The sequence below is a fragment of the Camponotus vicinus genome, unplaced genomic scaffold (genome assembly GCF_025532165.1).
Source record: "Camponotus vicinus isolate PSW18456_S1 unplaced genomic scaffold, iyCamVici1.0 SCAF_10, whole genome shotgun sequence".
Lineage (NCBI taxonomy): Eukaryota > Metazoa > Arthropoda > Insecta > Hymenoptera > Formicidae > Camponotus > Camponotus vicinus.
In genome coordinates this window covers 14,625,480-14,641,970 of record NW_028141946.1, presented here as the reverse complement: position 1 = coordinate 14,641,970, position 16,491 = coordinate 14,625,480, and the positions used below count along the sequence as shown (strand labels likewise).

The 16,491-nt window shown below is 33.5% G+C and overlaps 3 protein-coding genes across 7 annotated transcripts; 2 read left to right on the top strand and 1 right to left on the bottom strand.

Moving 5' to 3' along the window:
- Positions 1-1,330: 1,330 nt before the first annotated feature.
- Mer (ezrin/radixin/moesin family protein merlin) lies at positions 1,331-6,857 on the top strand. 5 transcript variants are annotated; one of them, XM_083079481.1, is made up of 9 exons: positions 1,336-1,903; positions 1,967-2,096; positions 2,190-2,395; positions 2,981-3,208; positions 3,336-3,545; positions 3,648-3,754; positions 4,672-4,801; positions 4,922-5,260; positions 5,390-6,857. In XM_083079481.1, exons 1-9 carry the CDS (start codon positions 1,817-1,819, stop codon positions 5,765-5,767), a joined length of 1,815 nt encoding a protein of 604 aa, XP_082935607.1. In that variant the 5' UTR covers positions 1,336-1,816; the 3' UTR covers positions 5,768-6,857. The 5 variants fall into 5 exon arrangements, with proteins under 5 accessions (XP_082935605.1, XP_082935606.1, XP_082935607.1 ...); XM_083079479.1 differs by having other exon boundaries at positions 1,331-1,903; positions 3,336-3,754; XM_083079480.1 differs by having other exon boundaries at positions 1,332-1,903; positions 1,967-2,395.
- Positions 6,021-11,352, bottom strand: Pex12 (peroxisomal biogenesis factor 12). Its single transcript, XM_083079484.1, has 6 exons — positions 10,769-11,352; positions 10,241-10,349; positions 9,913-10,109; positions 9,452-9,820; positions 9,280-9,365; positions 6,021-9,167 (listed from the first exon to the last, which is right to left on the bottom strand). The coding sequence occupies exons 1-6, from the start codon at positions 10,886-10,888 to the stop codon at positions 9,056-9,058; spliced, it is 993 nt and encodes a 330-aa protein (XP_082935610.1). The 5' UTR covers positions 10,889-11,352; the 3' UTR covers positions 6,021-9,055.
- Positions 11,353-13,054: 1,702 nt separating this feature from the next.
- Positions 13,055-16,340, top strand: Atu (Another transcription unit). The gene is made up of 6 exons (XM_083079186.1): positions 13,055-13,256; positions 13,577-14,293; positions 14,420-14,826; positions 14,968-15,558; positions 15,649-15,853; positions 16,016-16,340. Exons 1-6 carry the CDS (start codon positions 13,211-13,213, stop codon positions 16,180-16,182), a joined length of 2,133 nt encoding a protein of 710 aa, XP_082935312.1. The 5' UTR covers positions 13,055-13,210; the 3' UTR covers positions 16,183-16,340.
- Positions 16,341-16,491: the final 151 nt, after the last annotated feature.

The window sequence follows — 16,491 nt, the reverse complement described above, 5'->3', positions numbered from 1 at the left end:
TATTATAATATATGTAAAATTTATAATATATATGAAAATATAATTAAAAAATATATATTATATTTTAATTTTCCAAGCTTATTTATTGAAATATTTTAAAGTTGTTTTTTATTTTTAAAAAATGTATTAAGAGGATGCTGGAGTCGCCTGTATTATCGACGAAAACACCGTAATTTTCGGAAGTGTGCTATATTTTATTGCTTGTATAGAATTAAAAATCCTTCTCCAGCATTGAAATATACACGCAAACGGACACGTGAAAACTCTATATAGTACGAGATTTTATATTGAAAAAGAAAATAAGTATAAAATTACATTTTTAGTTATCGACATGTTAAAGCAACATGGCGTCAGAGCTGTCAACTTGTACAAATATTAGCTTCTTATAAAAGTTTTATAGCTTTTATGCATAAAACAGTAGTTTCCCCAATTGTGTACTGCACCGTAGAACATTGTAGAATTATAAAATTATAATTCTACAATGTTCTACGGTGCAGTACACAATTGGGGAAACTACTGTTTTATGCATAAAAGCTATAAAACTTTTATAAGAAGCTAATATTTGTACAAGTTGACAGCTCTGACGCCATGTTGCTTTAACATGTCGATAAATAAAAATGTTATTTTATACTTATTTTCTTTCTCAATATAAAATCTCGTACTATATAGAGTTTTCCCGTGTCCGTTTGCGTGTATACTTCAATTCTGGAGAAGGATTTTTAATTCTATACAGGCAATAAAAAATGGCATACTTCCGAAAATTACGGTGTTTTCGTCGATATTACAGGCGACTCCGGCATCCTCTTAACGCCGCCGTTTGCCGCTGCCGCCGATAAATTATCATTCGCCGATTATGCCGCCGCCAAAAGAGAAAATTTTCGGCGAATCCGCCGCCGTCAAGTTATCTTGTCTCTAACGCCGCTGCCAATGTGAAATGTAACAGCGCAAGAATCTACTCGTAACTAAGAGCGCGGCACTCAGGTACGTGCGCGTCATAAATATAATGTGGCAATATCGTAGCAAAAGTTTTCTTTATTATTTAATAATAATAAAAATAATTATTCTATTATAATAAAATAATTATTTTTATTAAAAAAATATTAATTTTAAAAAGGGAGCAATTGTTGATTTTGACGGCGCAATTAAGGAGCATTCGTTTGAGCTATTGTTTATTAAAAAATATGAACTTCCAGCACTAACTTATTTCTGGTAATAATCAAGACATGTCGGAACGTTATGACATTACTAACTATCGATATATTTATTGCCTGCATGTGTAATTGTCAATTATGAAGGGCTCTGTAACGTGATCGATACAATTCATTGTTAAAATTTTGCTCACAAAACCGGGAATCGATTGTAGGAAAGAGATAGAAAGAAATTGACGGGAATTTCTTGCGATTCCGCGGAATAATTTGCGGCAAGCATATATATATGTATTATATACGCATGTGTATTATACGAAAATATCAAATATGCGATCATGTATGAAATTAGCGAGTCAGACAGAACGTGAACACGCGCGCGAGAAGGAATGTCGGACATTTGAACGAACTGTCACTGTGATTTTAGACATCGCGTAATCTCGCAATTACGTCCGGGATCGTGAGGGGCGGGAGGGGACACGCGTCTCAAGAGCTAGAGATATGTAAGGTTATTCGATTTCCTCGAACTAGTCGCGTTCCTGGACGGACGGAATCGTGAGGGGGAGAAAATGTCGCTGCCGCGTCGAAATGTTATTCGAAATCGGCGCGAGCTCTGAACCATCGGCAGCACGTCCTTTGACGATGCTGAGGGAAAGCAACGAAAAGTGAAGATGTCACCGTTTCGCAGGAAGAAGTCGGGGAGGTCCTTCCCCGTGAAGGTCTGCACCCTGGACGCGGAACTCGAATTCAATCTGGAGGTAGTGATGTTTGTCACTTTGCAAATTTGTTCTCGCGAGTTGACGCAATTTTCTGTACTGCAGTGGAGATCAACTGGCAGAGACTTGTTCGACCTGGTGTGCCGTACGATAGGATTGAGGGAAACGTGGTACTTTGGACTCCAGTATGAAGACTCGAAGGGTTTTATTTCTTGGCTAAAATTAGATAAGAAAGGTGTTTGTAAACGATTGTTATTTTTGTTCGACACGCTCGGTTTTAGATGGCGTCTTGAGGGTGTTTGTTATAATGACACTGAGCTGGTTACAGTACAGGATCAGGGCATTTCCCAGCAACCAACAACACCGTTCATGTTCCTGGCGAAATTTTATCCTGAGGATGTGGCCGAAGAACTCGTGCAAGAGGTCACTCAACATTTGTTCTTCTTACAAGTGAAGCAGGCTATACTATCTATGGACATTTATTGCCCACCCGAGGCTTCCGTGTTGCTTGCTTCCTATGCTGTTCAAGCAAAGGTATCTTATTATCATCTAAACAATCAATCATCTAATAATTTGTAAGTAAAACTGTGCTCATCTGTAATTTATAAATTTTATTTGAAATATAATAGGGTATAAATGTATACTTTAAGTAAATCATAAACTTGTGTTCTGGAATTTTATATACAGGAGATATTCGAGATAAGATAAAGAACATAAAATATAATCTTATATTTATATGTATGATATTTTTTTTCGGTATACTTAAAATATATTGCAAAAATCTAAATCTATTTTGAGAATATACTTGTTAGGTTGTATGTATTTTGGATCAAAATCAATTTCTTAGAGATTATCAAGTTGCTTAGAGATGGATCAAGTCCAAAACTTGTAGTGTACCTATATTAAGTAGGATTCTATTTATAAAACAAATTTTACAGTTAAAGACCCACTTTATCGCTGGATCTTTTGTATGTAAATATGGTGCATTAATTATATTATTAGTAAAATTTGAATATATTAGAAAAATTAATTTTATAAAATGAATAATTAAAACAAATTGTCATAAGTTGTGTCCGTGATAAAAAGATTTTGAAGGCTAATTTTTAATTTAATTATCAGTATGGTGATTACGATGAAGTTTCATATCGCCCTGGAATGCTTGCCAGCGAGGATTTGCTTCCGCAGAGAGTTATAGATCAGTACCAAATGACACCAGAAATGTGGGAAGATAGGATAAAGATTTGGTATGCCGATCATCGTGGCATGTCTCGGGACGAAGCAGAAATGGAGTATCTTAAGATTACTCAAGATCTCGATATGTATGGTGTAAACTATTTTCCTATTAGTGTAAGTGCCAAGACATCAGTTAATAAACTTTGCATTGATTATTTTTACCTCAGGTTCCAAATTTACATTACTTACATTATTATTAGAAAAGTTTGATCTATTTTCAACATAAGCTTTTGCCTTATAGAATAAGAAGGAAACAGATCTTTGGCTTGGAGTAACAGCACTGGGACTCAATATCTATGAAAAGGAAAATAAACTAGCTCCGAAGACTACGTTTCAATGGTCGGAAATCCGTCACATTAGCTTCGACGATAAGAAGTTTGTAATCAAAACTGTGGAGAAAACATCACCAAACTTCGTGTTCTTCTCGCAGAAAGTTCGCATGAATAAATTGGTAAAGAAACAGTCAGATGTTGCCAGCTGGGTCAAGAATTTGATAGCTTTAGGGTTGGATGAACATAATAGTGACAAAGCTGCTCACATATTATTTGTTAAGATCCTGGACCTGTGTATTGGCAACCACGATCTGTACATGAGGAGGCGCAAACCGGACTCCATGGAGGTTCAACAGATGAAGGCGCAGGCCAAGGAAGAAAAATCCAGGCAAGTAAATACATGTTTTTTTATAAAAATAGTTTGTTTTGATGTGAGAAATATTTTTCGTGTCTATATCTGAAATGTTTGTTAATTTATAATCTCTATTATTCAAGTTTTTTAATTAATGTGAAATTTAACAAATGTCATCTGATTACATGCTTTATAAAATAATGATAAAACTGCTGTATTTTCCATAGGTGGATATTTTAATTGCTTAATAGAAAAATTAAATTATTTTTATCTTTAAAATTAGAATTATAAATAATAATAATCATAAATAATGGATATAAGAAAAGTAGAAAAATAAATCTAATTTATTTATTTATTTTTTGTCATCTAATTTATTTATTTATTTATAGTGATATGTGGTAGCAATTTCTTTGATAATTGCCAAAACTTGACATGCTTTGAATAAATACTATGTGCAAATTTTAATATGCTGCGCAAATTAAAATAATTTAATAAGTGTCTGAACGTATTATATAAATATTGATTAAATAATTATAATTCTCGTTTCTACCTCGGGAAAAGAATTTATTAAAATGCAGCTTTTGTAATCTTGCTCATGCTCAGCTATTATTAAATTTCTAACAAAATATGCTCTTCTTTTTTTTTGTCACTTTTATAGGAAGCAATATTTAGGCATGTGTGTTTTCAACATGTATTTTTATATATGTATATATTAAGGTTAGTAAATAATTATTTATACAATACTCACACATACACATATACATATTTTAACATAATATAATCTAAAAATTTCACACAATAGAACTCTTTTGCTTTCTTTGCAGAATCTTTAGATATAAATAATATGTATTTTACACATGTACGTAAAGAGAGAGAGAGAGAGAGAGAGTATATATAAATACATGTATACATTTACTTAAAATTACTTTATAAATGATTATGATATTATATAGGAGACAAATTGAGAGAAACAAATTAGCACGAGAAAAACAATTGAGAGAAGCAGCAGAGAGGGAAAAGGCTGCAATGGAGCATCGACTTTTACAGTACCAGGAGGAAATACGACTTGCAAATGAAGCTCTTGTAAGATATGATTTTAGATATGTACATATATAAGACATAATAAAGACTAACAATTATAAACATTAAATAAAAATATAAACTATATCATATAGATAAAATTGATATTGTGTTTTTTTGTAGAGAAGATCGGAAGAGACTGCAGATCTTTTAGCTGAGAAAAGTCGCGTAGCTGAAGAAGAAGCGATGCTTTTAAGTCAAAAAGCATTGGAAGCCGAACAAGAGATTACGCGCATACGGCTAAATAATATGAAGACTGAAGAAGAGAAGGTTCACTTAGAACGAAAGACTAGAGAGGCTGAATTATTAACGGAAAGATTGGTCCAGGAATCGGAACGCAGAGCTGCTGAGGCAGAAAGGTTAAAGGACGAGCTGTTACGCGCAAGAGTCGCCGAGAAAGAAGCTAAAGAAAAGCTGTTAGAGTTTCTCAGTAGAAATGCCTACATACCCACTACCATAACTGTAAGTATAGCTTCAATATTTATTTAAAAACAAAGTGATATATAGAAAGAATATATTTGGTCATTTGTATAACACTTAGTCATATATGTTACATAAGTTTGATCTATGAATCATTTAACTTGTCAATAGCCTGTGCCAAATCTATTTCCCTCGACGCAAGTGCTTCCATCAGATCTACAGGCAGATCTTCAAACTCTGCAATTGGATGCAGAACCTCTGCCACCTGATTTAACATCTTATGATCTTATTGGTGATGGAGATGTCGATCAACTTTCGTTAGAAATTGAAAAAGAAAGGAGTGATTATTGGGAGAAAAGTAAAAACTTACAGGAACAGCTGCGGGAATTACGTACTGAAATTGAAGTTTTAAAGGTTGGTGAGAAGCAGTGTGAATTAGATCAATTGCACGAGGAGCAAGTTCGACTTGGTGAAAACAAGTACAGTACACTGAAAAAGGTGAAATCCGGATCCACTAAAGCTAGAGTCGCCTTTTTTGAAGAATTATAGTTTTTAAAAAACGGATGTTGATAGACATCCATTGAATGTATGATGCTAGTAATTGAATTTTTTTTTAAATGATCATATATAATATTCAAAAATATGCTATATCACAAAGTGTTCCATCATCATTGCATTAAATTATACTACCACATTTCTCAATGAATTAAAAATGTTTAACAAATATTTAGCGAAAATTTTTTATTAATACAAAAATTGTAAATATTGAACTTACATTATAAATAATTCACACAATACAAAACATTCCAATAAGCATATGAATGAAAAAAAATATTGAACGCGAAGGATAGAAATCCAAACCAGCTATTGTTTTTTCCCACTAAACCATTTGTGCATTAATTCTTGATTGTTCTAGTCATTTATATGTATCCATAATGACGTTGTATTTTGGTTTTGTTCATTTTAAGTGTTACAACAATAAATTTTATTTAAAACTATTTCAGTTTAGTATAACAATGGAACACTCTGTATATATAACATATGTACATTTTATATTATTATGATGACAAAATGTTAGATAAAGCACCCCACACTGATTTAATGGACAATTGCTTTGCGTCGAATTGACTAAATTTTTTATATGTTTTAAGACATTCTGATCAAAAGTCTCAATGAGCATAACTCTCGAAAATGAACAATTTCGGCGTTATTGACCTTAGAACATTACCTTCGTACATATGCAAATTTACATATATTACACATATACATATAAACATTTAATATACTTTGTAAGTGTAAGGAAACCTTTCCTGTATCATTATATGTATTGCATATGTATGAAAATAATGTCAATAATGTTGAAAAAGCCCATTGAGACTTTTGATAAGAATGTGTTTTAAACTAAAACATATCAAAAATTCAGCTAATTTGACGGAAAACCATTTCCATTAAATTAGTGCAGGATTCTTTACATGTATATAAATATTCAGTTGATTTGCATATATGAATGTATTGCATGTTTACAAACAAATCAAAATAAATTTGCTATTTTCATATTTCATATTAAAAACAAATTCATATATATACATATATTTGTTTTACTATGTATTATAAATTCCAATAGATGTGAATGTTTTGATATCTCTATGCTTACATATATTAGGCCTAGTTATTAACACTTTGATTACCAGATAATCATAAGTGCCTGACACACAAATTTCCATTTATGCTTTATCAGTCATGTATGACTGACAAGTTAGTTCATTTTTGGTGCCTCATCTCCTATTAATAATCCCTATACTTATATGAGTTTTTGCATTCAAATTGCTCTAGTTATATGACAAAATTAGATAAATATATGTAGTTAAATATCTTTTTGCAAGTCTAAACATGTTAAATTTATAACTACATTTGACAAGACACACAACTATATAAAATATCAAATATAGAGTAATAGAAATGACTATTTATTTTTTATGAAAGTATAGCTTGTATTTTCAAATTATTATAAGTTTATCTATAAGGATTTAAGTCAATTAGAATGCTCGACAAAAACTATCATAATTATATGTTTGCATATTTAACTTGTAAAAGCAACATAGCCATAATTAGATACATTTATTTTATCTTTAAACGAGTATAATTACGAGTAATAATATACAGACTGTACATGAAATGAACAATTTTTTTCATAATCTAATTATAAATATAAAAATATATATACACACACATACACACTTGTATGTGCATATATAAGAAATTCCTTTATAAAATTTTTTCTTTGTCTTATTGCATCCAAGTCAAACCCACATTTTATTTGTGATTCATATATATTATTATATATACTAGTGTTATATTAACTTAAACATTGACATACTCTATTTCCAAAACATTTGCAAAAAATGTCATGTATAACTAAAATTTAAACAAAGGTACACTTTAACTGCCCGAGTTAATCAAGTTGTGTCTTGAAAATATCGTGTCATGTATGCAAATCAATAGTTTGAGTATTGTACTATTATTGCATATACACATATTGGATGCAATCAAAAACAATGTGGACCAGTGAGAGAGAATCCAGCTGGATTGTGCATGGCATAAGAGAATAAATTGCGCGATCGTATATATATAAAATGTGACATACATTGTTACATCAATTATTGATACCAGTGTATCTATCAGATGGTGAATATCCTTACTATATTTTCGGATAAAATATTTATATTAATATTTAAATAAATTTTAAATTGAAACTTATAAAGATATAAGGAGATATTGTCATTTCACTGCACATAAAAACAAAATTATTCAAAGCTACTAGAAGCTATTGTGTATTTTTAAGAAAAAATGTGCCTTACTATGTGTTATCTTAGATATTTCAATTTTTTAGATAATGTGATTTGTATAGTCGTTCTAAGCATTCTTAATCTTATATTAGGTGCTCGATTTTAAAAGGACGCACATTTAAATTATGTATAAATTTTTTGGAATGTTATTCATTATTCTTTGATCCATCATGTTTTATTGTGTCGTTATTTTATTGTAACTCTGCAATAATGATCTAATTTTTTTGAAAATGTAAACTATATTACTTTATCGATAATTAAGCTTGTAAAAATTATAGGTATATATATATACATATATATAACCGAGAGAAGTACCTTGCCATTTAATATGTTGCAAAGTGTCATAGAAAAATAAAATCTATTTTGAGAAAAAAAATTAACTTTTCCTTCTATTAATATATGATATAAATATATGATAATTTAATATCACACAAATAATTTTCTAAAGTGGTGTTATATTAGTTATACATTAGTTATATAATTATAGCCAATTCGTATTTATTTTTCATCTTTATACAGGGTGAGTCAAAAGTATGTTTTAAAAATTTGTGAGCGTGTTCCTGGATAAAAAGGAAGAACAAATGTTCATATGAACATATGGTCGCAAATGCTTTGTTGTCGAGACAATGGACATGAATCAGCACTATCAAATAATGCTTTATTTGAACGTTTACAATTTTTTTTTTTTTTTTTTGTTGGTAGTGTGGTTTGGTTTGGTTGGGTGGGGGGGTAGGGGGGGTGGCGCATTCACACACAACAAAAAAAAACAAACAACAATAACAAAATTGTAAACGTTCAAATAAAGCATTATTTGATACTGCTGATTTATGTCCATTATCTCGACAACAAAGCATTTGCGACCATATGTTCATATGAACATTTGTTCTTCCTTTTTATCCAGGAACACGCTCACAAATTTTTAAAACATACTTTTGACTCACCCTGTATAATATATTATAATATATATTACAAATAATATAAATTATATATTTTATTCTATATACAAACGTATTAAATCATCTTCTTTGGCAGGATAATGCGTCACCGGACATCTCTTGTTTTTCCGTATTTCCGATAAAATACATTGATAGCAAAAGACATAACTAAAAAATTAAATCAACCTAATTTCTTTTTTAAAATAACTATAAGACATTAACCTAATTTCTTTTTTGTTTAAATAAGATAATAAAGATGCATTAGATATTATCCACTTACCCAGATACCATAAGCACTGTATGTATACGATGAGGTTTACGACAAAGCGGGCAAATTCCTTTGGATTGCTGTGCAACATTTGGCACCTATTGGAACAATATATTATTTACGGTAATTAATTTGATTTTATATAATGCAATTAATTAACTGATTTATTTATTCCATTTTTTACTTTTGGAGGTGGCGGAGCTGGAAGACTCATAATATCCATATTGTAATTTTCCTGGGTCCACCATGAGAGGAATTGTAAGAAAAAAGCTCCCAATTCGAGGGATCCAGTGACAATTCTTTGAAATATGTTCCATCCATCACCAATAGTGAATGAATTGTATTTTATCTTCCTTAACAATTCTGTGATAGTAAGAGCAGTGTGTGGATCGGCGTATGTCAATGTAACAGACAGTAATCTTAGCAAAGGTGATGGATATACTGATTTTTCCGATATGTAAAGTATATAATTATACAGTACGAGCGATTCGTATGTTATAAAAAGAATCGAATGTCCTTTAATAATGTATTTACGGAAGAATGTCCGCCCTCTCTATTAAAATATAATATTTAATATTATCAACAAGTTATTGCATATTTAAAGAGATGATTTTAAAATTTGTGCTTTGTATATTTTAAACTTGCCTCTCTTGATACTTGACCATCTACTTCTTCAAGTTTATATCTCGAACTGACTTGTGCAAGTTTATTTTTTAGATATGGAAATATCACAATTAATATCAATGATAGTATTTGTTGCTTATGTGATAAATTTCCTTTAAGTTTAGAATCAACTACTGCAACGCGCTTCAAACCATAAAATGTTTCAGAAAATGTTGCAGCTGAAAACAATTATGTAATGAAAAAAAATTTTTGTTTTTATAGAAGAGATTATATAAATTGAAGCATAATATTATTAACACAATTATTAATAATTTTGTTAATAATAATATGTTATTATAAAAATGCTTACAATATTTCTTTAGATAATATCGTTGAAGAAATGCATTGAAAATTAAATAAGCCTCATCTGCCCACTCAAGAACATGTCCATATCTCTCAGGATTAAAAGAAACGAGAAACTATAAAATAAAAATTTTATAAAAAATTTATACATACATTAAGTAGAGCATGAATATAATTCACATGAACAAGATTAAACGATATTTTAACAAGAAATATAAATAATATGGCTAATCATCAATAAAAAGCTACTTGTGGAATACATATTCGCAAAATATATATAATGCTAATATGCTCTATCATATTTCTGAATATTTTTTTAAAGAGATATATATTTGCTATGTATGAAAAATAGATAATTCTGTAACAGACGATAGGTTTATTCTCTTTAGCTTAGAACTTTTTGCATTTCTTGTTTTTCCTTTCCAACTTTTATATCTCTCTCATTCTGCTCCATCTTAGTTCAACTAAAAAGAACAAACCTATTGACTAAAAGAAGCAATTGCGTGGGAGAAACATTTCAAATAACACAATATACCGAAAGGATCTTTTTAAAGGATGGTTCGAGGATAGACGCGAGCGATTCCTGCGCGATAATTTCAAAGATAGAAGGCCTGATGTATGCGGTTCCAGTCAAATGAGCACCCTTTTCTGCCATATCTCAAGTTTACATGGGCATGTACGCCGAGATCTGCTCTTAGAATCAACTTTAGTGTTAATCTCGCGCCGCCTAAACTGTATTATCTATTGACGATTTCACCATATTTTTCAGAATAAATTATTCTTGAGGTTAATGCAATATTTCCATTCAACATATTTGTCATGCTTTCGTAAAGGCTACAAAGTCCGCGACATCCGTTCTCTTCACAGCAGATATTTAAAATAAATAAGAATAAGTGTAATGGTAATGCCGTAGATCTCGACAAAGATCTGTCAACGCACGTTCTTTTCGCATGTGTAATAAGAAAATATTAAATTGGACGCTCGGTATCATAAAAAGGACATATATCGTTAAAAGCGGTATTTTTGAGGTTAGGAGGACTATCTCGTATATAAATTATCGTGCATGCGCCAGCAGACGCTTCTCAGGTGCGATCCACGTGGCGTTTCGACTCTTTCAAGCACGTTCCACTTGACGTTTACAACACGCGAGGCGGAAGGTGAGGGGGGGGGGGTTATCTTATGCGGCGTCTACAATGAGATTTTAAGGAGAGTATTCTCTTAATACTTGACTGTGATTGGTCAATTTCTTAAGTCTTAAGGCCATCACACACAAAATTGCATAGCTGCATATGCATAACATAAGACCATATGGACCAATGAGCATCGAGTATTATGTTATGTAAGTCAATATGGCGACATAATACTCGATGCTCATTGGTCCATATGGTCTTATGCTGTGCATATGCAGCTATGTAATTTTGTGTGTGAGAGCCCTTACTCATTAAGGGCCATCACACACGAAATTGCATAGCTGCATATGCATAACATAAGACCATATGGACCAATGAGCATCGAGTATGTTATGTAAGTCAATATGGCGACTTAATACTCGATGCTCATTGGTCCATATGGTCTTATGTTATGCATATGCAGCTATGCAATTTTGTGTGTGATGGCTTTTAGACAAAGGCTGATGGCAGAGAACTAGACGTGAGCACTTACGTCTGTCGTAGTCGTGGACGTAAGTGCTCACGTCTAGTTCTCTGCCATCAGCCTTAGGGCCTGAGCACAAAGATGTCGTAACTGTTTCCGACAAAGTCGTATGCGTAAGTCGGAGACGTTAGTCAACGCACAAGGATTTTACGTAAACGTAGGTATCGCATAACATGCAATACAAGATATGGCCTACGTTTACGTCTCCGACTTACGCATACGACTTTGTCGGAAATAGTTACAACATCTTTGTGCTCAGGCCCTTAAGCGTCGTCTACAATGAGATTTTAAGGCGTAAGACTTAAGAAATTGACCAATCACAATCAAGTATTAAGAGAATACTCAACTGTGATTGATCGACTTTTTAAATCTTACGCCTTAAAATCTCATTGTAGACGACGCATTATGCGGCGTCTACAATGGCCCATATTCTGAACCCTCTTTTATCGATAAAAGTGCCTCTAAAAATGGCATATAAGCCTTCTGATTGGCTACAGGCCGCTTTTAGGAGCACTTTTATCGATAAAAGAGGATTCAGAATATGGGCCAATGAGATTTTAAGGCGTAAGATTTAAAAAGTCGATCAATCACAGTTGAGTATTCTCTTAATACGCATAATGCGTCGTCTACAATGAGATTTTAAGGAGACTTAAGGCGTAAGACTTAAGTCTCCTTAAAATCTCATTGTAGACGACGCTTTAGGGTGCAGTCCCACGTAGAAGAAAAAGCGGAACGGAAAAGAAGTGTAGTGGGGGTAACCAATCAGAACGTTTCTCCAAAAGACATCATACCTAGCGTTCTCGTATGTATGTACATACCTAGCAGTACTTTTAGTACATACTTTTTCGGGACACGAATATAGGGCTAGTATATAAGGAGTTAGCAGTCTAGTGTATTATATAGAAGTCTGTGGTTGCGCTACTGTGGCTGCGTTCCGATATAAACTGCCAGTACTGAAAATCTATAGTATACGTGACGTAAACTATATATTTTCAGTACTGGCAGTGAATATTGGAACACAGCTTGTATATAGGGTCTGTTCTTTTCAGCTGCACTGCTGCACTAGTGCAATAAGTTAGAAAGAGACAAACATACTTTCTTTCACTCTAACTAATTGCACTAGTGCAGCAGTGCAGCTGAAAAGAACAGACCCTACTGTGCTAACATCAAAGGTGCCGACAGAAAGTTGCGCTACTGTGGCTGTGTTCCGAATTTACTACCAGTACTGAAAATCTATAGTTTACGTCACGTATACTATAGATTTGCAGTATTGGCAGTAAATTCGGAACACGGCCTGTATATACTGTGCTTCAAGCGGATAAACATGTCGCCGATGCGGGAGATCTTGCGCGATTCCAGCGGTGATTCTGGTACGTAAATGTTGATGGATTTTCATTTACGTTGTGTGTTTCTCTGCAATTCTATGAAGCTAAAATTAATAATGCATATGACACGAATGTCGCAAGCAAAGCAATTTCAGTAATTTTTGAGGTTATGTCTATAAACGATATTCTGATCGCGTTTGTTTTATTTTGTTAATCGTTATATTTAAAATGTTTCCTTCTGGGAAACTGCAATAAGAATTAAACGTGTTATCTTTGTACTGTATCTAATGTGAAATTTTCCTCCTTGCTTAGATCAAGATCCAAAATCTGACGAGAAATCTATAAATCCTGATTCTGTTTTTCAGGATCAGAATCCGACAATGCCTCCGCGTCCTCGAGATCAAGTCGTAGCGATAGTCGAGCGTCGCAAGCTCCGAGACAGACGTCGAGCAACGCTAGGAGCGAGCGCTCCGAGGACGAGAATGACGCGCCGGCTTCGCCCACGTCGAACGCCAGCCGCGCGTCGAGATCCACCGTCGAGTCGAACAAGCTGGATGGCAGTCGCAAGTCGGAGAGCCCTTCAGGGGGGTCAGGCTCGAGACGTTCGAGTGTCGGTTCGGTTCAGAGCGAGAAATCCGGTTCTGCGAGATCCAGGAGCGGCAGCCCAAAGTCAGTGGCCTCCAACAGTTCGATGGACTCTCAGAAGTCACCCAGGTCACCAAGGTCGCGCTCGCCATCTCCGCGCGGTAGCGTACGTTCCTCTAGTCCAAAGTCACCCGTCAGCTCAAGATCCGCCCATTCGGCAGAGAGGAAATCCAAGACTCCAGGTTCTCCTGTGTCCAATGCATCGGATTCGCCGAAAAGTCGACGATCTAGAAGTGTTTCCTCGCAAAGAAGTAATAAGTCAGTGGGTTCCGCGAGTCCAGCAGAGAGGCGCTCGAATTCTTCCGCGTCGTCGAGAAAGTTTGACGAGTCCGTGGAAAGAGCAGGTTCCGAAAAATCTGATGGCAAGAGATCGAAATCCAAAAGTCCAAAAAATGATAAAAGCGATAATGAATCGAACAGATCCTTTAAACAAACAGGTTTGTATTCATTTTATTTTATTAGTCAATATATTTAAAATGTTTCTTTCTTGTGAAACTTGACAATAAGTTAAAAAATATATTTGGACTGTATCTAATGTTATGAAATTTTCTCTCCTTGCTTAGATCGGAGTCTAAAGTCCGATGAGAGTGATGAAGAACGATCAAAAGTTAAACGACAAAACAGCGGTTCTGGTTCAGATACAGAAAAAACTGTTAAACGAGTTAAAACGATAATAAACTCAGATTCTGATAATGAGACGGCAGATAAAGAGAATAGCGTTGCTCCAACCGCGGACGCATTATTCGGTGATGCAAGTGACATTAGCACAGATGATGAGAAGGACAAGAAGGAAGAAGAGAAGGAGAAGGAACGGAGCCGTAGTCGAAGTAGGAGTAGAAGCAAAAGTCGTAGTAGAAGTAGAAGTAGAAGCAGAAGCAGAAGCAGAAGCAGAAGCAGAAGTAGAAGTCATAGTCGTGGCAGATCCGAGAGCGGTGGGGAAGGTCCAAGTCATCGCGTCGTCATCGAAGATGTAAGTTAACAAGACGAGACAGGCATATAATCTTTACATCAATGTGCTTTCAGGACGCGACTTATTTTTAATTCGAAGCGAGAAAAGCGGAATTTGACAAGAACCTCCAATGTTTTAACGTTAAACATATTCTATCCGTAGGAAGAGGATAAAGATAAAGAAGAAGAACCAGAGCCACCTCCAGAAACTAGAATCGATGTAGAAATTCCAAAAATTACTACTGATCTCGGACGAGAAATTCACTTTGTAAAGTTGCCAAATTTCTTGTCCGTTGAAACACGACCGTTTGATCATGAAACGTACGAGGATGAAATTGATGAGGAGGAAACTCTGGATGAGGAGGGTCGAGCGCGATTAAAGTTAAAAGTTGAAAATACATTGAGATGGAAAGAATCATTTAACGATGACGGTAAAGTAGTGAAAGAGAGCAATGCAAGATTCGTTAAATGGTCAGATGGCAGCATGTCGTTACATCTGGGTTCGGAAATCTTCGATGTGTACAAACAGCCTTTACAGGGCGATCATAACCATCTCTACATTCGTCAAGGTACCGGTTTACAAGGCCAAGCAGTGTTTAGAACAAAATTAACTTTCCGACCGCACTCTACCGAATCATTCACGCACAGGAAGATGACTATGTCTCTGGCTGATAGATCGCAAAAGACCTCCGGCATCAAAGTTCTTTCTCAAGTGGGAATGAATCCAGATCAAAACAGATACGAGATGATAAAGGTATGACAATTTCTTTATATATTATCTGTTAAATTGATTCTTCTATGCTCTTGCTTCAATATGTCATTGTGTCTTTTTTTTTCGTTTTAGAAAGAAGAAGAAAAATTACGTATGGCTATGCGAGTCCAAAACAAAACAAAGAAGAGTACTAGTGGTATCCGGAACACTAATCGTACCACAGGAGCATATAGTGGCGATGCTTATCATGATGATGGTTCCGATGACGAGGGCGCAATTTCACTGGCAGCTATAAAAAATAAGTATAAAAAAGGAGTCGCAGCAATTCCTTCTAAAGGTCAGTTCTGTGTATTATATTAAAATGAATAACTTAAAAATGCATCTTTTTTTCTTGCATTTATCTCTTATATAAAATTATATTAGATTTACTTATTCTTATATTAAAAGCAATGTTGTGCAATAATTCTTTTATGATATTTAAAAAATATTGTCTCTACAGCTTCAAACATTTATTCTTCGGATGAGGAAGGATCGGATATTGAAACACATAGGCCCAAAAAAAATATTAAAGGAAAGGTACTTAAAGATTCAGATGAAGAATCTAATTCTGAAACTTCTGCGGGAAGTGGTGGTGATGATAATCAAGTTGATGATGCAAGTGATTAAAATGTATACATATTTTAAAATTTGGGAAATAAAAATCTTTATAATAGTATAAGACAAACCATTCTATACATACTAGTTGCAAGTAGTGCAAATATAGATCGTGCCTGATTTATATAATGTAAATATGATGAATATAATAAATATTATGTATGATTGAAGTAATTAATTTAATAATAGTAAATTTAAATATAAAATTGTAAGCATATAAAACTAATCTGTTATAGTGTGTCAAAGAATGATTTAAAATAATGTTTGTAATTGAAGAATAATGGACGATTTATATGTAATTGTTAAAAAATCTTTACCTTA

Bases quoted from the DNA above. Each gene is read 5' to 3' on its own strand.
- Pex12 (XM_083079484.1), bottom strand. From the start codon at position 10,888: ATGGCAGAAAAGGGTGCTCATTTGACTGGAACCGCATACATCAGGCCT. The intron at 9,821-9,912 runs GCAAGTTTAAAA...ATATTTTAATAG, and splicing joins ATGGTCAAGTATCAAGAGAG to AGAGGGCGGACATTCTTCCG. The intron at 9,366-9,451 runs GTAAAAAATGGA...TTGTTCCAATAG, and splicing joins CAGCTCCGCCACCTCCAAAA to GTGCCAAATGTTGCACAGCA.
- Mer (XM_083079479.1), top strand. From the start codon at position 1,817: ATGTCACCGTTTCGCAGGAAGAAGTCGGGGAGGTCCTTCCCCGTGAAG. The intron at 2,097-2,189 runs GTGTTTGTAAAC...AGCTGGTTACAG, and splicing joins GCTAAAATTAGATAAGAAAG to TACAGGATCAGGGCATTTCC. The intron at 5,261-5,389 runs GTAAGTATAGCT...ACTTGTCAATAG, and splicing joins ACATACCCACTACCATAACT to CCTGTGCCAAATCTATTTCC.
- Atu (XM_083079186.1), top strand. From the start codon at position 13,211: ATGTCGCCGATGCGGGAGATCTTGCGCGATTCCAGCGGTGATTCTG. The intron at 13,257-13,576 runs GTACGTAAATGT...TCTGTTTTTCAG, and splicing joins CGATTCCAGCGGTGATTCTG to GATCAGAATCCGACAATGCC. The intron at 15,854-16,015 runs GTCAGTTCTGTG...TTGTCTCTACAG, and splicing joins CGCAGCAATTCCTTCTAAAG to CTTCAAACATTTATTCTTCG.